General features: G+C 39.5%; 1 protein-coding gene across 1 annotated transcript in view; it reads left to right on the top strand.

Moving 5' to 3' along the window:
* TIMM17A (translocase of inner mitochondrial membrane 17A) overlaps positions 1-13366 on the top strand; it is a 50698-nt gene that overhangs the window by 9094 nt on the left and 28238 nt on the right. Inside the window, exon 4 of the mRNA XM_053706903.1 lies at positions 2228-2356. Within this exon, the coding sequence (XP_053562878.1) occupies positions 2228-2356 (129 nt within the window). The remainder of the gene's footprint in view (positions 1-2227; positions 2357-13366) is intronic.

Below are 13366 nucleotides of genomic sequence, written 5' to 3'. Positions count from 1 at the left end.
CTCAGGTGCTAACGACGGCTCAGAGCCGTCGCTAGCACTTTCCCACCTTGAGGGAGATCTGGAGGCTTCCACCCACTCCTACCCCGGCGATTGGGCCTGTATAGTGATAGGCATCGCCGGGGCTTCACGTTTTGCGCGGTGACGTGATGACGTCACTGCACAACTTTATTTAAAATGAACAATGCAAAGTATAGGTCAAAGGGGTCAATTTTTTCTTTTTAATTTTTTTTGTATACTTTGTCATTGTCCAAACAAAACACAGAGAATAACATATCAACTGTTATTATATTCTGTTATTACATCTACCAATAAAATGTATTTTACAGTCTTGGGTTTCATTATCATCAACGAAGTGTTATAGTTGGACAATGTTTTATCAAGTACAAAAAAATAAGAGAAGACTAAAAAAAAAAAATCGTGCAAGTTTGTCTTTCACCATGAAATTCCCCTGTAGACTTTGTAGGGTGTCTCTCTTATATATATATATATATATATATATATATATATATATATATATATATATATATATATATATATTTTTTTTTTTTTAACTTCAGGTATACACGTGATTCTAAGACTTGGTAGTACTCCTTTTAGGGCAACATGGAGGAGGGACAGTATAACAGCATTACAATGCAGGCGTAAGCTGGGAGTGGAGTTTGCCCATACAAGGAGTATTTCAGGCCATTATACAGGTTATCCACCATCCAACTGTATATCAGCCGGTTCATTAATGTGAGCTTTGTACTCTATGTTGGGAGTATGTATCAGGGAAATTGTAGTGACGCAGTGGTAAAAGTCCTCAATAACGGCGGGTGTCTCTGCTTTTACTCACGGTGTTACGCCACAGATGGGCTGACTCTTCACACCTGGAAAATCTTCTGGAGGATCCGGTAGGTTTGTCGGGTCTACTCCGTATACCTCTTTTCCTTGAACTGGCCTCTTTGCTAGGTGTTTGACAGAGTTTTGGTGTTCCGCCTTGTTGGTATACTTCCAGCAGGAGAGCCGGTGTTATTGCTCTCTCGCAATGGCACACAGGCAGTCAGGGTAGCTGACAAATTTTCGTGGTCCTGGCTGGTGGATAGCACGTATTGCAAACTTTTTACTGTGTAGCTATCACAGAGCTCTTCTTGCTTCCACTCCGTTAGCCCGCCCACTGGTCGAGATCATGCAATTTTAAGCAACTTTCTAATTTACTCCTATTATCATTTTTTTTCTTCGTTCTTTTGGTATCTTTATTTGAAAAAGCAAGAATTTAAGCTTAAAGGGACACTGAACCCAAATTTTTTCTTTTGTGATTCAGATAGTTGCTTAAAATTGCATGCTCTGTCTAATTTACTCATTATCAAATTTTCTTTATTTGAAATGCAAGAATGTAAGTTTAGATGCCGGCCCATTTTTTGTGAACAACCTGGGTTGTTCTTGCTGATTGGTGGATAAATTCATCCACCAATGAATAAGTGCTTTCCAGGGTCCTGAACCAAACAAATGACCTAGATGCCTTCTTTTCAAATAAACATAGCAAGAAAACAAAGAAAAATTTGATAATAGGAGTAAATTAGAAAGTTGCTTAAAATTGCATGCTCTATCTGAATCATGAAAGAAAAAATTTTGGGTTCAGTGTCCCTTCAAGAGCCGGCCCATTTTTGGTTCAGCACCTGGATAGCGTTTGCTTATTGGTGGCTACATTTAGACACCAATCAGCAAGTACTACCCAGGTGCTGAAACACAAATGGGCCGACTGCTATGCTTACATTCTTGCTTTTTCAAATAAAGATACCATGAGAACGAAGAAAAATTGATAAGAGTAAATTAGAAAGTTGCTTAGAATTGCATGCTCTATCTGAATAATTTAGTTTAATTTTGATTAGACTATCCCTTTAAAGCCTCTGCTGTTCAGGGATGTGTACAATGTACACTAATCTTTTCTTACCTCGGTTCCTCTTTGTTTTTCATCCACTTGAACCCCCTTAGCATGTAAGCCTATGAGCAAAGCTGTCCGCTAAATCACCTTCTTGTAATGTGATCTATAACATTTGACAAATCTCGGCAGGGCCTTCAACTAATTTGCTTCTTATAAATGTTATACCTTTGCATATTATTATAATTTTTCATAGTGATGTGGAAAATGAAATACAATTGATAATGAATAATACTGAACATAAGTAGTTTACCTGCATAATTCTTGTTATATTCAGGTAACTATATACAATACTTTGTTTCTCAGGAAGCTTTGCTGTGTGGGGAGGTCTGTTTTCCATGATAGACTGCAGCATGGTGAAAATAAGACAGAAGGAGGATCCCTGGAATTCCATCACCAGTGGTGCTATGACTGGCGCTATCCTGGCCGCTAGAAGTAAGTATAGTTGCAAAGCAGAAAGTTACAAAATCCCCTCCCTCCCCCCTTAAAAGCAGGCATGACTTTATTTGTTAAATGAATAGGAAAGTCAAAATTACACTTGTATGATTCAGATTCAGCATTTAAATTAAATTTAAGACACTTTTAAATTCACTTCTATTTTCAAATGTGCTTCATCTCTTGGTTGAAAAATAATATGCACATATCCTACACTAGTGGGAGCTAGCTGCTGTTTGGTGCCTGAACACATTTGTCTCTTGTGATTGGCTAACTAGATGTGTTTAGATAGCTGCCAGTAGTGCAATGCTGTTCCTTTAGCAAAGGATAACAAGAGAATGAAGCAAATTTGACAATAAGAAGTAAATTGGAAAGTTGTTTAAAATTGTATGTTCTATTCGAATCATGAAACAAAATGTTGGGTTTCCTTTCCCTTTAAGTGTATTTACCTCACTGAGAACAGTATGTTACTTAAAGGGCATGATACCCAAAATTTATTTCATGATTTAGATAGAAAATGCATTTCCTTCTTAATATGGGAAGAGTCCACAGCTGCATTCCTTACTTGTGGGAATTCAGAACCTGGCCACCAGGAGGAGGCAAAGACACCCCAGCCAAAGGCTCAAATACCTCCCCAGGACCCCCACTTCCTCATAACCCCAGTCATTCTTTGCCTTTCGTCACAGGAGTTTGGCAGAGAAGTGTCAGATTTCGGAGTAGTCTCTTATCGAGGGTAGTACTCCTTTAGATGGGACTGGAGTTTTAAGTAGTCCTGTCAGCCTCTCAGTGAGAGCATGGATGAAAGTTAGAGATGCAGGGAGAGTCTTTCTGCCTAACCATCCTGACTCATATTAACAGCTCTATGAGCAATCAGCGCTGACAAGTTTCGCTGCCTGCTTTCTTCACTCAAGTCCATCTCAGAAGTGATGCTACTATCTGTCACACTTGAAGGGCCATGTTACTGTTTCACGGCGTAGATTCTGGTAAGATCGTTTCATTTTTTTATACATGTATGATAACGCAAGAAGACAGGGTCGCAGTGTGACTCCTTTTATCTGTATAGAATCAAGTGTTAATATCTCCTGAGGGGGATTATTGAACAGTGGGGAATAATCTTATGTTTGTTTGATTTTAAGCTGCTTTTATGTGTGAGATGTTATGGGCTCATATGCTGTTATGGAATATACAGGTTTCACTTTAAGAGCCATGCAGCTTACAAGCTTGGCGCACTTTGTCTCATAGCAGGGATAGTCCTGCTAGACATTGTGAACCATGTGATTCTTTCCTGACCGGGTGTCTTATCAGAGAGGAGTCCAAAATATCTGTACTGCCTGGGTCATGGGAGGTGGTGAGTGCCCCAGCCATTGGGATATAAAGGTGCAGTTTTTTTGAATAAAATAAAAAAAAATATTTCTATAGTTCTCTGGTTATTGCACTAGCGATGGAGGATTCTGTTACTTAGAGGGCTCTACCTCTATTCCTAAAGAGTAATTCCGGTTATATTGTGAGGAGGCCTTAGTTCCGCCCCCTCAATTATGTTCCATATGCCTTGATAATGTGATAAGATCAAATATGTTTGATATAAGCCGTCTACCTCTGAGGAGTTGTCCAGTGAGGTGCGTACCCTACATTCTTATCTCTACACATGCAGTTTCCCGAAGCATTGCTGATCCTCCACCTTTTTTAAACCAGATGTTACTGCGCAGTTCAGGCAGCGGTGTCTGCGGCCTTTAATGCTTTACCTCGCCCTGCTAAGCGCAACAAAAGGTTACATATTGCACTTCTCCCCAGAGTACATCAGATAATTTATGGATTTAACTGATAGGGTTATCAGAGGATGAAGATACTTCTGAGACTTCAGAGTATGAACATTCTGGTCGGAGTCTGCTGCCTCTAAACCTCCGGCTGCGGAGGAACCAGACTTTAGTTTTAGGAATTTGCGCTTTCTTCTAAGGGAAGTTTGGCGATATCAGAGGTTCCAGAGGCCAAATTGCCTGATGAAGCTTTGATTCCTAAATTGGATAGAGTTTGAGGACAGGGTGGTTCCTTATCCTTCCCTGCTCCTGTTAGATGGCGAACATTATTGAGAATGAATGGGACAGGATTAGATTCCTTTTCCCCTCTTCTCTCTTTAACAATTTGTTCCCGGGCCTGGACTCTCAATGGAGTTGTGTGGGTATGTCCCTAAAGGGGATGACGCTATCTTCACCCTTGCTAAACATACTACTATCCCGCCTGAGGATAGCTCTTCGTTTAAAGAGACGTGCAGGATCCATGGGTCCTGGAGGTCATAGCTCAGGGTTACAAGATAGGTTTCAAGTCTCAGCCATTCAAGGGCAGATTCCTTCCTCTCTTTCTCCTGTCTTCCTGCCCAGAAGGGAGGAAAGCCTTTCTGGGGTGCGTACGGGATATGTCCTCTTAGGAGTTTTTGTCCCGGTGCCTATCGCAGTGAGAGGTTTGGGATGCTATTCAAACCTTTTCGTGGTTCCGAAGAAGGAGGGAACTTTCCATCCGATTCTAGACCTAAAGTACTTAAACTTCAGTCCCCTTGTTCAAGATGGAGACAATAAGGTCCATTCTTCCCCTTGTTCGAGAAGGGCAGTTCATGACCACGATAGATCTGAAGGATGCTCCCTTCACGTACCAATCCTCAGGGACCACTTCCAGTTCCTAAGGGTTTGCGTTCCTGGACTAGCACTTTCAGTTTATTGCACTTCCGTTTGGTCTAGCTACGGTTCCAAAAGATTTTTCGAAGAGTGGACCTTTCGGAATGTCTTCCTCGATCCCATGGAAGGAAGATAATTAGAGAGAGAGTTCTCTTCTATCAAGTACCAGGGTAAAAATCACGGGTACTATATTAGAATGAGAATATTCTAACGGACCTGAGACGTTGCAAGCTACCTTCGTGTCAGCCATCTGTAGCTCAGGGTATGGAGGGGATTGGTCTTATGGTGTCCAGCATGGACATAATTTCCTTTGCCAGGTTTCACCTCGGGCTGTTGCAACTGCACATGCTGAAACTGTGGAACGGCGATCATTCGGATCTGTCTCAACAGATTTCTCTGGACATTCAATAGAGAGAATCGCTCTCTTAGTGTTTTTTGTCCGGATCACTTGTCCCGAGGGACATCCGTCTTAAGACCATCCTGGGTGATTGTGACTACGGTTGCGAGTCTGTCAGGATTGGGAGCAGTTTGGGGTGCCAGGAAGGCACAGGACCTTTGGACTCGGGAGGAAAGCTCCCTCCTGATCTCATTTTGTATTTTCAGGCAATATACAATGCTCTGAAGGCTTTGCCTCTGCTGGGTTTCTCCCAGTTTATTAGATTCCAAATCAGACAATTTATCCTCCGTGGCTTACATCAACCATTAGGGGGGGAACAAGAAGCTCTCTAGCTAAGAGGGAAGTATCTCGGATTCTGGAGTTGGGTGGAGATCCACATTTGTTTGCTGTCAGTGATCCACATTCCGGGTGTGGACAACTGGGGGAGGCGGATTTCCTCAGCAGACAATCCGGGGGAATGGTCTCTCCATCCCGGGTGTTGCAGAGATTTGCAAGAGGAAGATCTTATGAAGTCTCACTACCAAGCTACCCAGATATGGGTTGAGGTACAGGGATCCTCAGGCGGAGCATTGGAGGTGCCTTGGAGGCTCAATCTAATTAATCTTTCTGGCCGCTACCACTACTTCTTAGTATAGTGGCTCGAGTCAAGCACACGTCAGTGATATTGATTGCTCTGTCTTGACTGCGAAGGATATGGTTCGCGGATCTAGTGGGTATGTCGTCATCTCCTCCGTGGAAGTTACCTTGTCGCAGTGATCTGCTGACCAAGATCTCTTTAAGATCCTCTAAAGCTGACTGCGTGGAGATTGAGCGCTTAGTCCTAGTCAAGAGAGGGTTTTCTGAGAGTTATCACTCTCATTCGAGCTCATATGCTGGTTGCTCGTCACATCCATCATAAGGTGTGGAGGACCTACTTTTTCTGTTCTCCAGGATGACGTGGAGAAGTGCTTTTCTGCAAATCCCCTGAAGGGACAGATTTTGGCCCTGTCTGTGTTACTGCACAAGAGGTTTGCTTAGCCTCCAGATGTGCAGGTTCTGTTGGGATCAGACCTGTGTTTAGATCTAATGCTCCTCTTTGGAGTTTAAATCTTGTTCTTAAAGGGACAGTCTACCATAGAATTGTTATTGTTTTAAAAGATAGATAATCCCTTTATTACCCATTCCCCAGTTTTGCATAACCAACACAGTTATATTAATATATTTTTTTACCTCTGTGATTACCTTGTATCTAGGAACCTTCTTCCAGCCCCCTGATCACATGACTGTGACTGTTTATTATCTATTGTCTTAAATTTAGCATTGTTTTGTGCTAAATCTTAAATAACCCCCTGTGCCTGAACACAGTGTTATCTATATGGCCCACGTGTACTTTCTGTCTCTTTGTGTTGAAAAGAGATTTAAAAAGCATGTGATAAGAGGCAGCTCTCAAAGGTTTAGAAATTGGCATATGAGCCTACCTATGTTTAGTTTAAACTAAGAATACCAAGAGAAAAAAGCAAATTTGCTAATAAAAGTAAATTGGAAAGTTGATTACAATTAAAAGTCCTATCTGAATAATGAAAGTTTAATTTATACTAGACTGTCCCTTTAAAGTTTTGCAACAGACTCCGTTGGAGCCTATGCATGAAGTAGACAATAACTTGTTGTCTTGGAAGGATCCTTTTCTACTGGCTATTTCTTCTGCGCACAGAGTATCCGTGATTGCTGCATTGCAATGCGTCCCTCCTTATCTGGCTTCCATGCTGATAACTTAGTTCGTAGAACAGCCTTAAGTTTTCTTCCTAAGGTTGTGTCTTTTCGCAACATCAATCGAGAGATTGTGGTTCCGTTATGTCCTACTCCTTCGTTTGAAGGAACGTTTTTATAACATCATTCTAGATGTTGTGTTTTGAAGTTCTATCTTCAAGCCTCAATGGAATTTAGACAAACTTCTTTCGCTGTTTGTTCTCTTTTCCGGGAAGCATTGGGGTCGGAGGGCATCTTCTACTTTATCTTTTGGCTGAGGAGTGTCTTCAGTTTAGCATTGAATCAGCGGGGCATAAGCCTCCTCTGATGATTACAGCTCATTCTATGAAAGCAGTGGTTTCCTCTTGGGCCTTCAAAAATGAGGCCTCTATGGATCAGATTTGTAAGGTGGCTATCTGGTTCTCCTTACATACTTTTCCAACATTTACAAGTTTGATGTTTTTTGCTTCGGCCCTCAGAAATAAGGGTCCGCCTCTCTCTCTTTTTTTCTCCCCTCCCGTTAGCATTTTGTGTACTCTAGAGCTTGGGTATATGTTTCCCACAAGTAAGGAATGCAGCTGTGCACTCTTCCCATATTAAATTATGGCTTACCAGATAATTTCCTTTCCTTCTGTATGGGAAGAGTCCACAGATCCCGCCCGTGTCCTCCAATGGGCGGCCCTAAATTTAGATTTATTATTCTGGCACATTTTTCACCCTGATATTTCTCCTACTGTTCCTTGTTCCCTCCTCAGAATGGCTGGGGTTATGAGGAAGTGGGGGAGGTATTTGAGCCTTTGGATGGGGTGTCTTTGCCTCCTCCTGGTGGCCAGATTCTGAATTCCCACAAGTAAGGAATGCAGCTGTGGACTCTTCCCATACAGAAGGAAAGGAAATTATCTGGTGACATAATTATTATTATTTTTTTTATATCAAATTTGTTCACTTGTTACATCAAAATATCAAATTTGTTCTCTTGTTAAACCTTTTTTGTTGAGGAGATATCTAGATAGGTAGCATGCACACTTCATGCTAATGTATAACGTTGCAAAACTGCTACCATATTACCTTCCTGCCTTTCAACAAAGGATAACAAGAAAACAAAGAAAATTTGATAATAGAAGTAAATTGGATCATGAAAGAATGAAATTCTGAGTTTTATGCCCCTTTAACATCTGCTTTAATGATGTTCCATACCCCATACAGAAATAATAGCAGATAATTTAAAAATGAGTGCAGTGAGCGAAATAGGAACCTATATATTTCAGGTAATCTTGGGGGTTTATTATGGCAATTCTTTTAGATAGTTTTATCTGTTGACAAATCTGTTCATTATTGCATTCCTTTTTCCTGTTGGCATCAGTTTTGTTTCTACCTATTTAGAATATCGTGGTGATGGTTTTATCTCCACAGCAGCTGAAAGTTCTATTGTACAGAAAAACACATTTCTTAAATCTGACAGAGCATGCCGTTTTAAGAGATTTTCCTATTTACTTCCATTATCAAATTTTGCACAAATTTATTTTTATATATACACTTTCTGGGGGACCAGATCCTACTGAGATTGTGCACAAAGTATACGTATACTAGTCTGTGATTGGCTGATGTCTGTCACATGATACAGGGGGGCTGGAAAATTTGTCGTAACAAAAATCTACTGCTTATTTTAAATTCAGTGTAGGTGTTAAATCATTGTCTTTTTATTATGCAATTCTACTCCATTGAGTGACCCTTTAAATAAGATGGTAAGTGTCCAAGACATCACATGTGGTAGTTAACTCCAGTCCCCTAGGAGTAGACAAAATGCCCAAATTTAACAGAGCTTTTAATTTCTCCCACTTTTCCATAATCCCTTAGTCATTTTTTTTTTCCTTCAGCAAGAAGTGATAATCACACTTCAAATACTCATCTTCACATCATTTGATTAGGGGTTCTCTAACCAATTTGTAGTTTTTCTGAGGAAGAAATGGGCCGCAGAAGGGGCAAAGGGGAAGACAGGAGTTCAGCCAGACAGTTAAAATCTTCTGAACAGCAAACAGAGTAGCAGCACCAAAGTATAGGTTTCAATAGCCTTTAATGCGGGACATCACATAAATCAAAAACGATGTTTCAGTTCGCACCTGACCTAATACTTTGCAGTGAGTGCTGGGCCTACCTCCTATTTCTATATTGAGTTAAAATCTCCCAGTATAACTTGGTCTGATCATGCACCAGTCAACTGCTCAATATTATGGACCAATACTCCAACCACACCATATGTGTGGAGACTGGATGACTCGCTACTAAATAACTCCCTCCTTTAAAATAGAATTGCAAAAAGCACTAACGGAGTACTTCAGCCTCAACACAGACAAGTCCCACACACAGCACCACAGTATGGGAAGTGCATACGTGCGTTCTCCGTGGAGTACTAATAAAACATAAAGCTAACCTTAATATAATAAAAAGACCAATACAGGGTACTACTTGAGCAAGTAGCCAATAATGAGCAAGCGCACAGAACACCCAGAAGACTAGACACTTCAAACCACTCTAGCCAAAGCTAAAACAAATCTTTTTCAATTCTTACAAATAGAACATTAAAAGAGAGCTCTGATTCTAAAAAAAACTTTGAACATAGCGATAAAGCAGGAAAGCTTCTCGCCCGAGCCATTTCGCAAAAGAAGCTCAAGTCGTATGTACATGAGATATCTGTCTCAATTACCTGATTTGAGAGAAACAAAAAAAAAACATTAACATATAAATTGTATAAACATAAACAATAACAATTAACTGTTAGATCCAATCTAGTCTGTGTAGGAAAACATACCACTGGTATCTTACTATCTTTGGTAGCTCGGGATCTGGTAAAAGGAACATACATTTGGGTATTCATAGGTCACAATATGAATTTCAACTTGGCAATGAATTAAATAATTAAAACAGACAGTTACTAACTTTATTTTTAGGCTACAACTTGCTAGAAGGTGCGGAAACACTCCCCATGAGTGCTAGGACATCATCATAGAGGGTTCTAACATATATTTCAATTCTATATTGGTGAGTTAAATTGAGTATTGTATATCGGCAACATGACTCTATAACTATACAGGTAATAAGGCAAACATTAAATAAAATTTAAAACCTGTTCATACTACTTATAGTAGTTTGTCAACCAAGAAAAGATCTTATTCTCTTCTTGGGACAATCATGGCCGGTACATAGAAGTCCGCTTCAAGTGGTGGGTCGATTAGAGGCACTGGATTGTGACAGCATTTTATCTTCTAGACCCCTCTGTCTTTTCTTGTTAACCTTGGTCCAAGATTGGCAACACACAAAAAGCTAAAGATCCTATAGAGTAAATAGAAAGGGATACAACTGACCTTGTTTAATTTGTCATTAAGAGAAGTGAACAGTTAGGAGTGTGCTTAGAGCATATGGCAATATATGAATTCAAAGAAAAACCCTATTAAAGAAATAGGGGAAAAGAATGCTCTTTCTGCACATCAAATTATTTGACAAAACATTAAAATATAACTTTTACTTATGATTACATAAAATGACCGCTTCAATAATATTGCGAGTAAACTATTGTAGCGTGTCAGAAGAAAATTAAAACCACAACTCCGTAGGGTAGACTTGTTACATTTGCAACAATGTTGCTAGGTCCTGTATTTATCCAGATGGGTAATATATTGGAAGGAAAAAAAGGGGCAGCAATACTTTAAGGAGAGCCTCTATTTAGGATCAGTGTCCTGTATTGCCCTATATTTGGGTAATCGCTTATTTATATTATAGTGGTCCAAGATTGTCTTTGCACCTTTGGCGAGAAGAGTTGTATGGGGGATCCTTGTCTTCTTGGTTCAGTGATGGTAGAGATGGCTGAACTATGCCTAGTTTGGTGCAAAAGTCATCAATGTCCTCTGGGGAGCGGTATATGACTGTTTGGTTGTCTTTCTCTACTTTGAGACAAAATGGGAATCCCCATCTATATTTAATATAAAGGTATTGCAGGTGAAGAGTAAGGTATCTAGTTTCTCTTCTCTTTATTATGGTTTGTGGACACAGGTCCGGGTACATTTGTAGATTGCTGTCTTTTAAATAAAGCTGCTTTATCTTTCTGGCTGCTTTCAGCACTTTTTTCTTTATCTTTAAATTGGTGAAACTTAAGGATTACATCTCGTTGGGTGTATTTCTTTTTCAAGATATGACGAGTCCACGGATTTCATTCTTATAGGATTACACCTCCTGGTCAGCAGGAGGAGGCAAAGTAGATATATATATATATATATATATATATATATATATATATATATATATATATATATATATATATATATATATACTGATGAAGGGGTTGTGAACCCCGAAAACGTTCCATTAAAAGAACCTATTTGAAAAGACCTGAGAGTGCATTTGCTTGGATGATTTATATTACTTATTCCTGCACCCAGGCGGTTGATACTTGGAGGGTAGAGCTGGAAATTGTTTGTATAATATATATATATATATATATATATATATATATATATATATATATATATATATATATATATATATATATATATATATATATATATATATATATATATATATATATATATATATATATATATATATATATATATATATATATATATATATATATATAATCTCCTCCCTTCCCTCCCACTCCAGTCATTCTCTTGGCCTGTGTTAGTGATAGGAAGAGAGGTAAAGTGAGGTGTGAGTTTAGATTCTTCAATCAAGAGTTTATTATTTTTCAATGGTACCGGTGTGTACTATTTTACTCAAGGGTAAAAGCAAGGGGAGCTGTACAGATTCAAAACGTTCTTTTCTGTGACTCCCAGACTGTGTGCTGCCCTGCTGTATATGGTCTTAGCAGATTTTATCTAAGGCCCAGTTTTGTTCCCTAAGATTCCTGGAGGAGACCTCTAGCAGTGTGAGACAAGTCATGCTGTTACTCAGCATTGAGGCATGTGCAGTCTATTACTTTCTGTGACACCTAGTACCTCCGAAAAGACTGTCGTTTTCCTCTGTGAACTGGCTATCCTGACCTATGTCTGTGTGCTATTAATACACGGTTCTAGAGGGCTGCCATCATTATTGGGCCTGTTTATGGGGCTGCATGAGGTACATTTTGGAACTTTCTGACTCAGGGAGTGTGTTACCTCAGACGGACTCGGACGTCATGTCCTTCAGATTTAAGCTTGAACACCTCCGCCTGTTACTTCGGGAGGTTTTAGTGACTCTGGACAATTGTGACTCTATTGTGGTACCACCAGAGAAATTGTGTAAGATGGACAAATACTTAGAGGTTCCTTCTTATTCTGATGTTTTTCCGGTCCCTAAGAGAATTTCGGAAATTGTTACCGGGTATCCCGTTCTCACCTTCCCCTAATTTTTTTTTTTATGAAAGTTTTTTTTTTTTATTGACTTTTGAATGTTATTACATACAGCATCTTAAATAACAGTTAGAAACATAAAAAACAAAAAATACAAATACAATAACATTGCAGCCTTCAAGTGATTGAATATGTGAGTTTTCCACACAAGACAAGAGTAATTTTGGTTTATCGACCTTTCAGTAACATTCCAAAATATAATGGTGTGTTAATTCAGCTTTCCATCTAGCCTGACTCAATCTCAATCATGATCAAATCCCTATTTCCTCCCCCCCCCCTCATCTCTACCCGTTCATCTTGCTCCTGAAGACTCAATTATCTCACTCATTGAGGCACTCTAACCGGATTGTTTCCTACTGATCTTGTTGGTTTGCTAGGATTCTAGCTCTATTTTCTTTTTCAGTATACATAATATATGGTTCCCACTGTTGTATAAACTTATCCCTGGTATTAAGCTCTGCCGAGGCGCTACTCATTGTAAAGTGATAATCTATTCTCCTTTTAATATATTCAAATGAGGGTGGATCCACCTTCCAAAATCTAGCTATGCTTACTCTCACAACCGTGCAGATCAAGGCTATTAGCTTGTGATGTCTTTTCACTTTATTATCTGGAGGAAAATGAAGCAAAGCCTGTTCAGGGGTAAGTGTGATATTAGTTTCTAGAATTAGGCTTAGATACCTTGAAGTCTGATTCCAAATCTCTGTAACCTTTCCACAATGCCACCACATGTGTAAGTATGTCCCTTCCTCCCCACAACCCCTGTAGCACAAGTGGGGCCTGCTGTCCTGTGTATTGGCAAATCTTGTGGGATATATGTACCATTTATAGAGTACTT

The sequence above is a fragment of the Bombina bombina genome, chromosome 3, assembly GCF_027579735.1.
Source record: "Bombina bombina isolate aBomBom1 chromosome 3, aBomBom1.pri, whole genome shotgun sequence".
In the NCBI taxonomy this organism is placed as follows: Eukaryota; Metazoa; Chordata; class Amphibia; order Anura; family Bombinatoridae; genus Bombina; species Bombina bombina.
The sequence above is the reverse complement of the archived record's forward strand: the minus strand, read 5'-3'. Positions and strand labels throughout refer to the sequence as shown.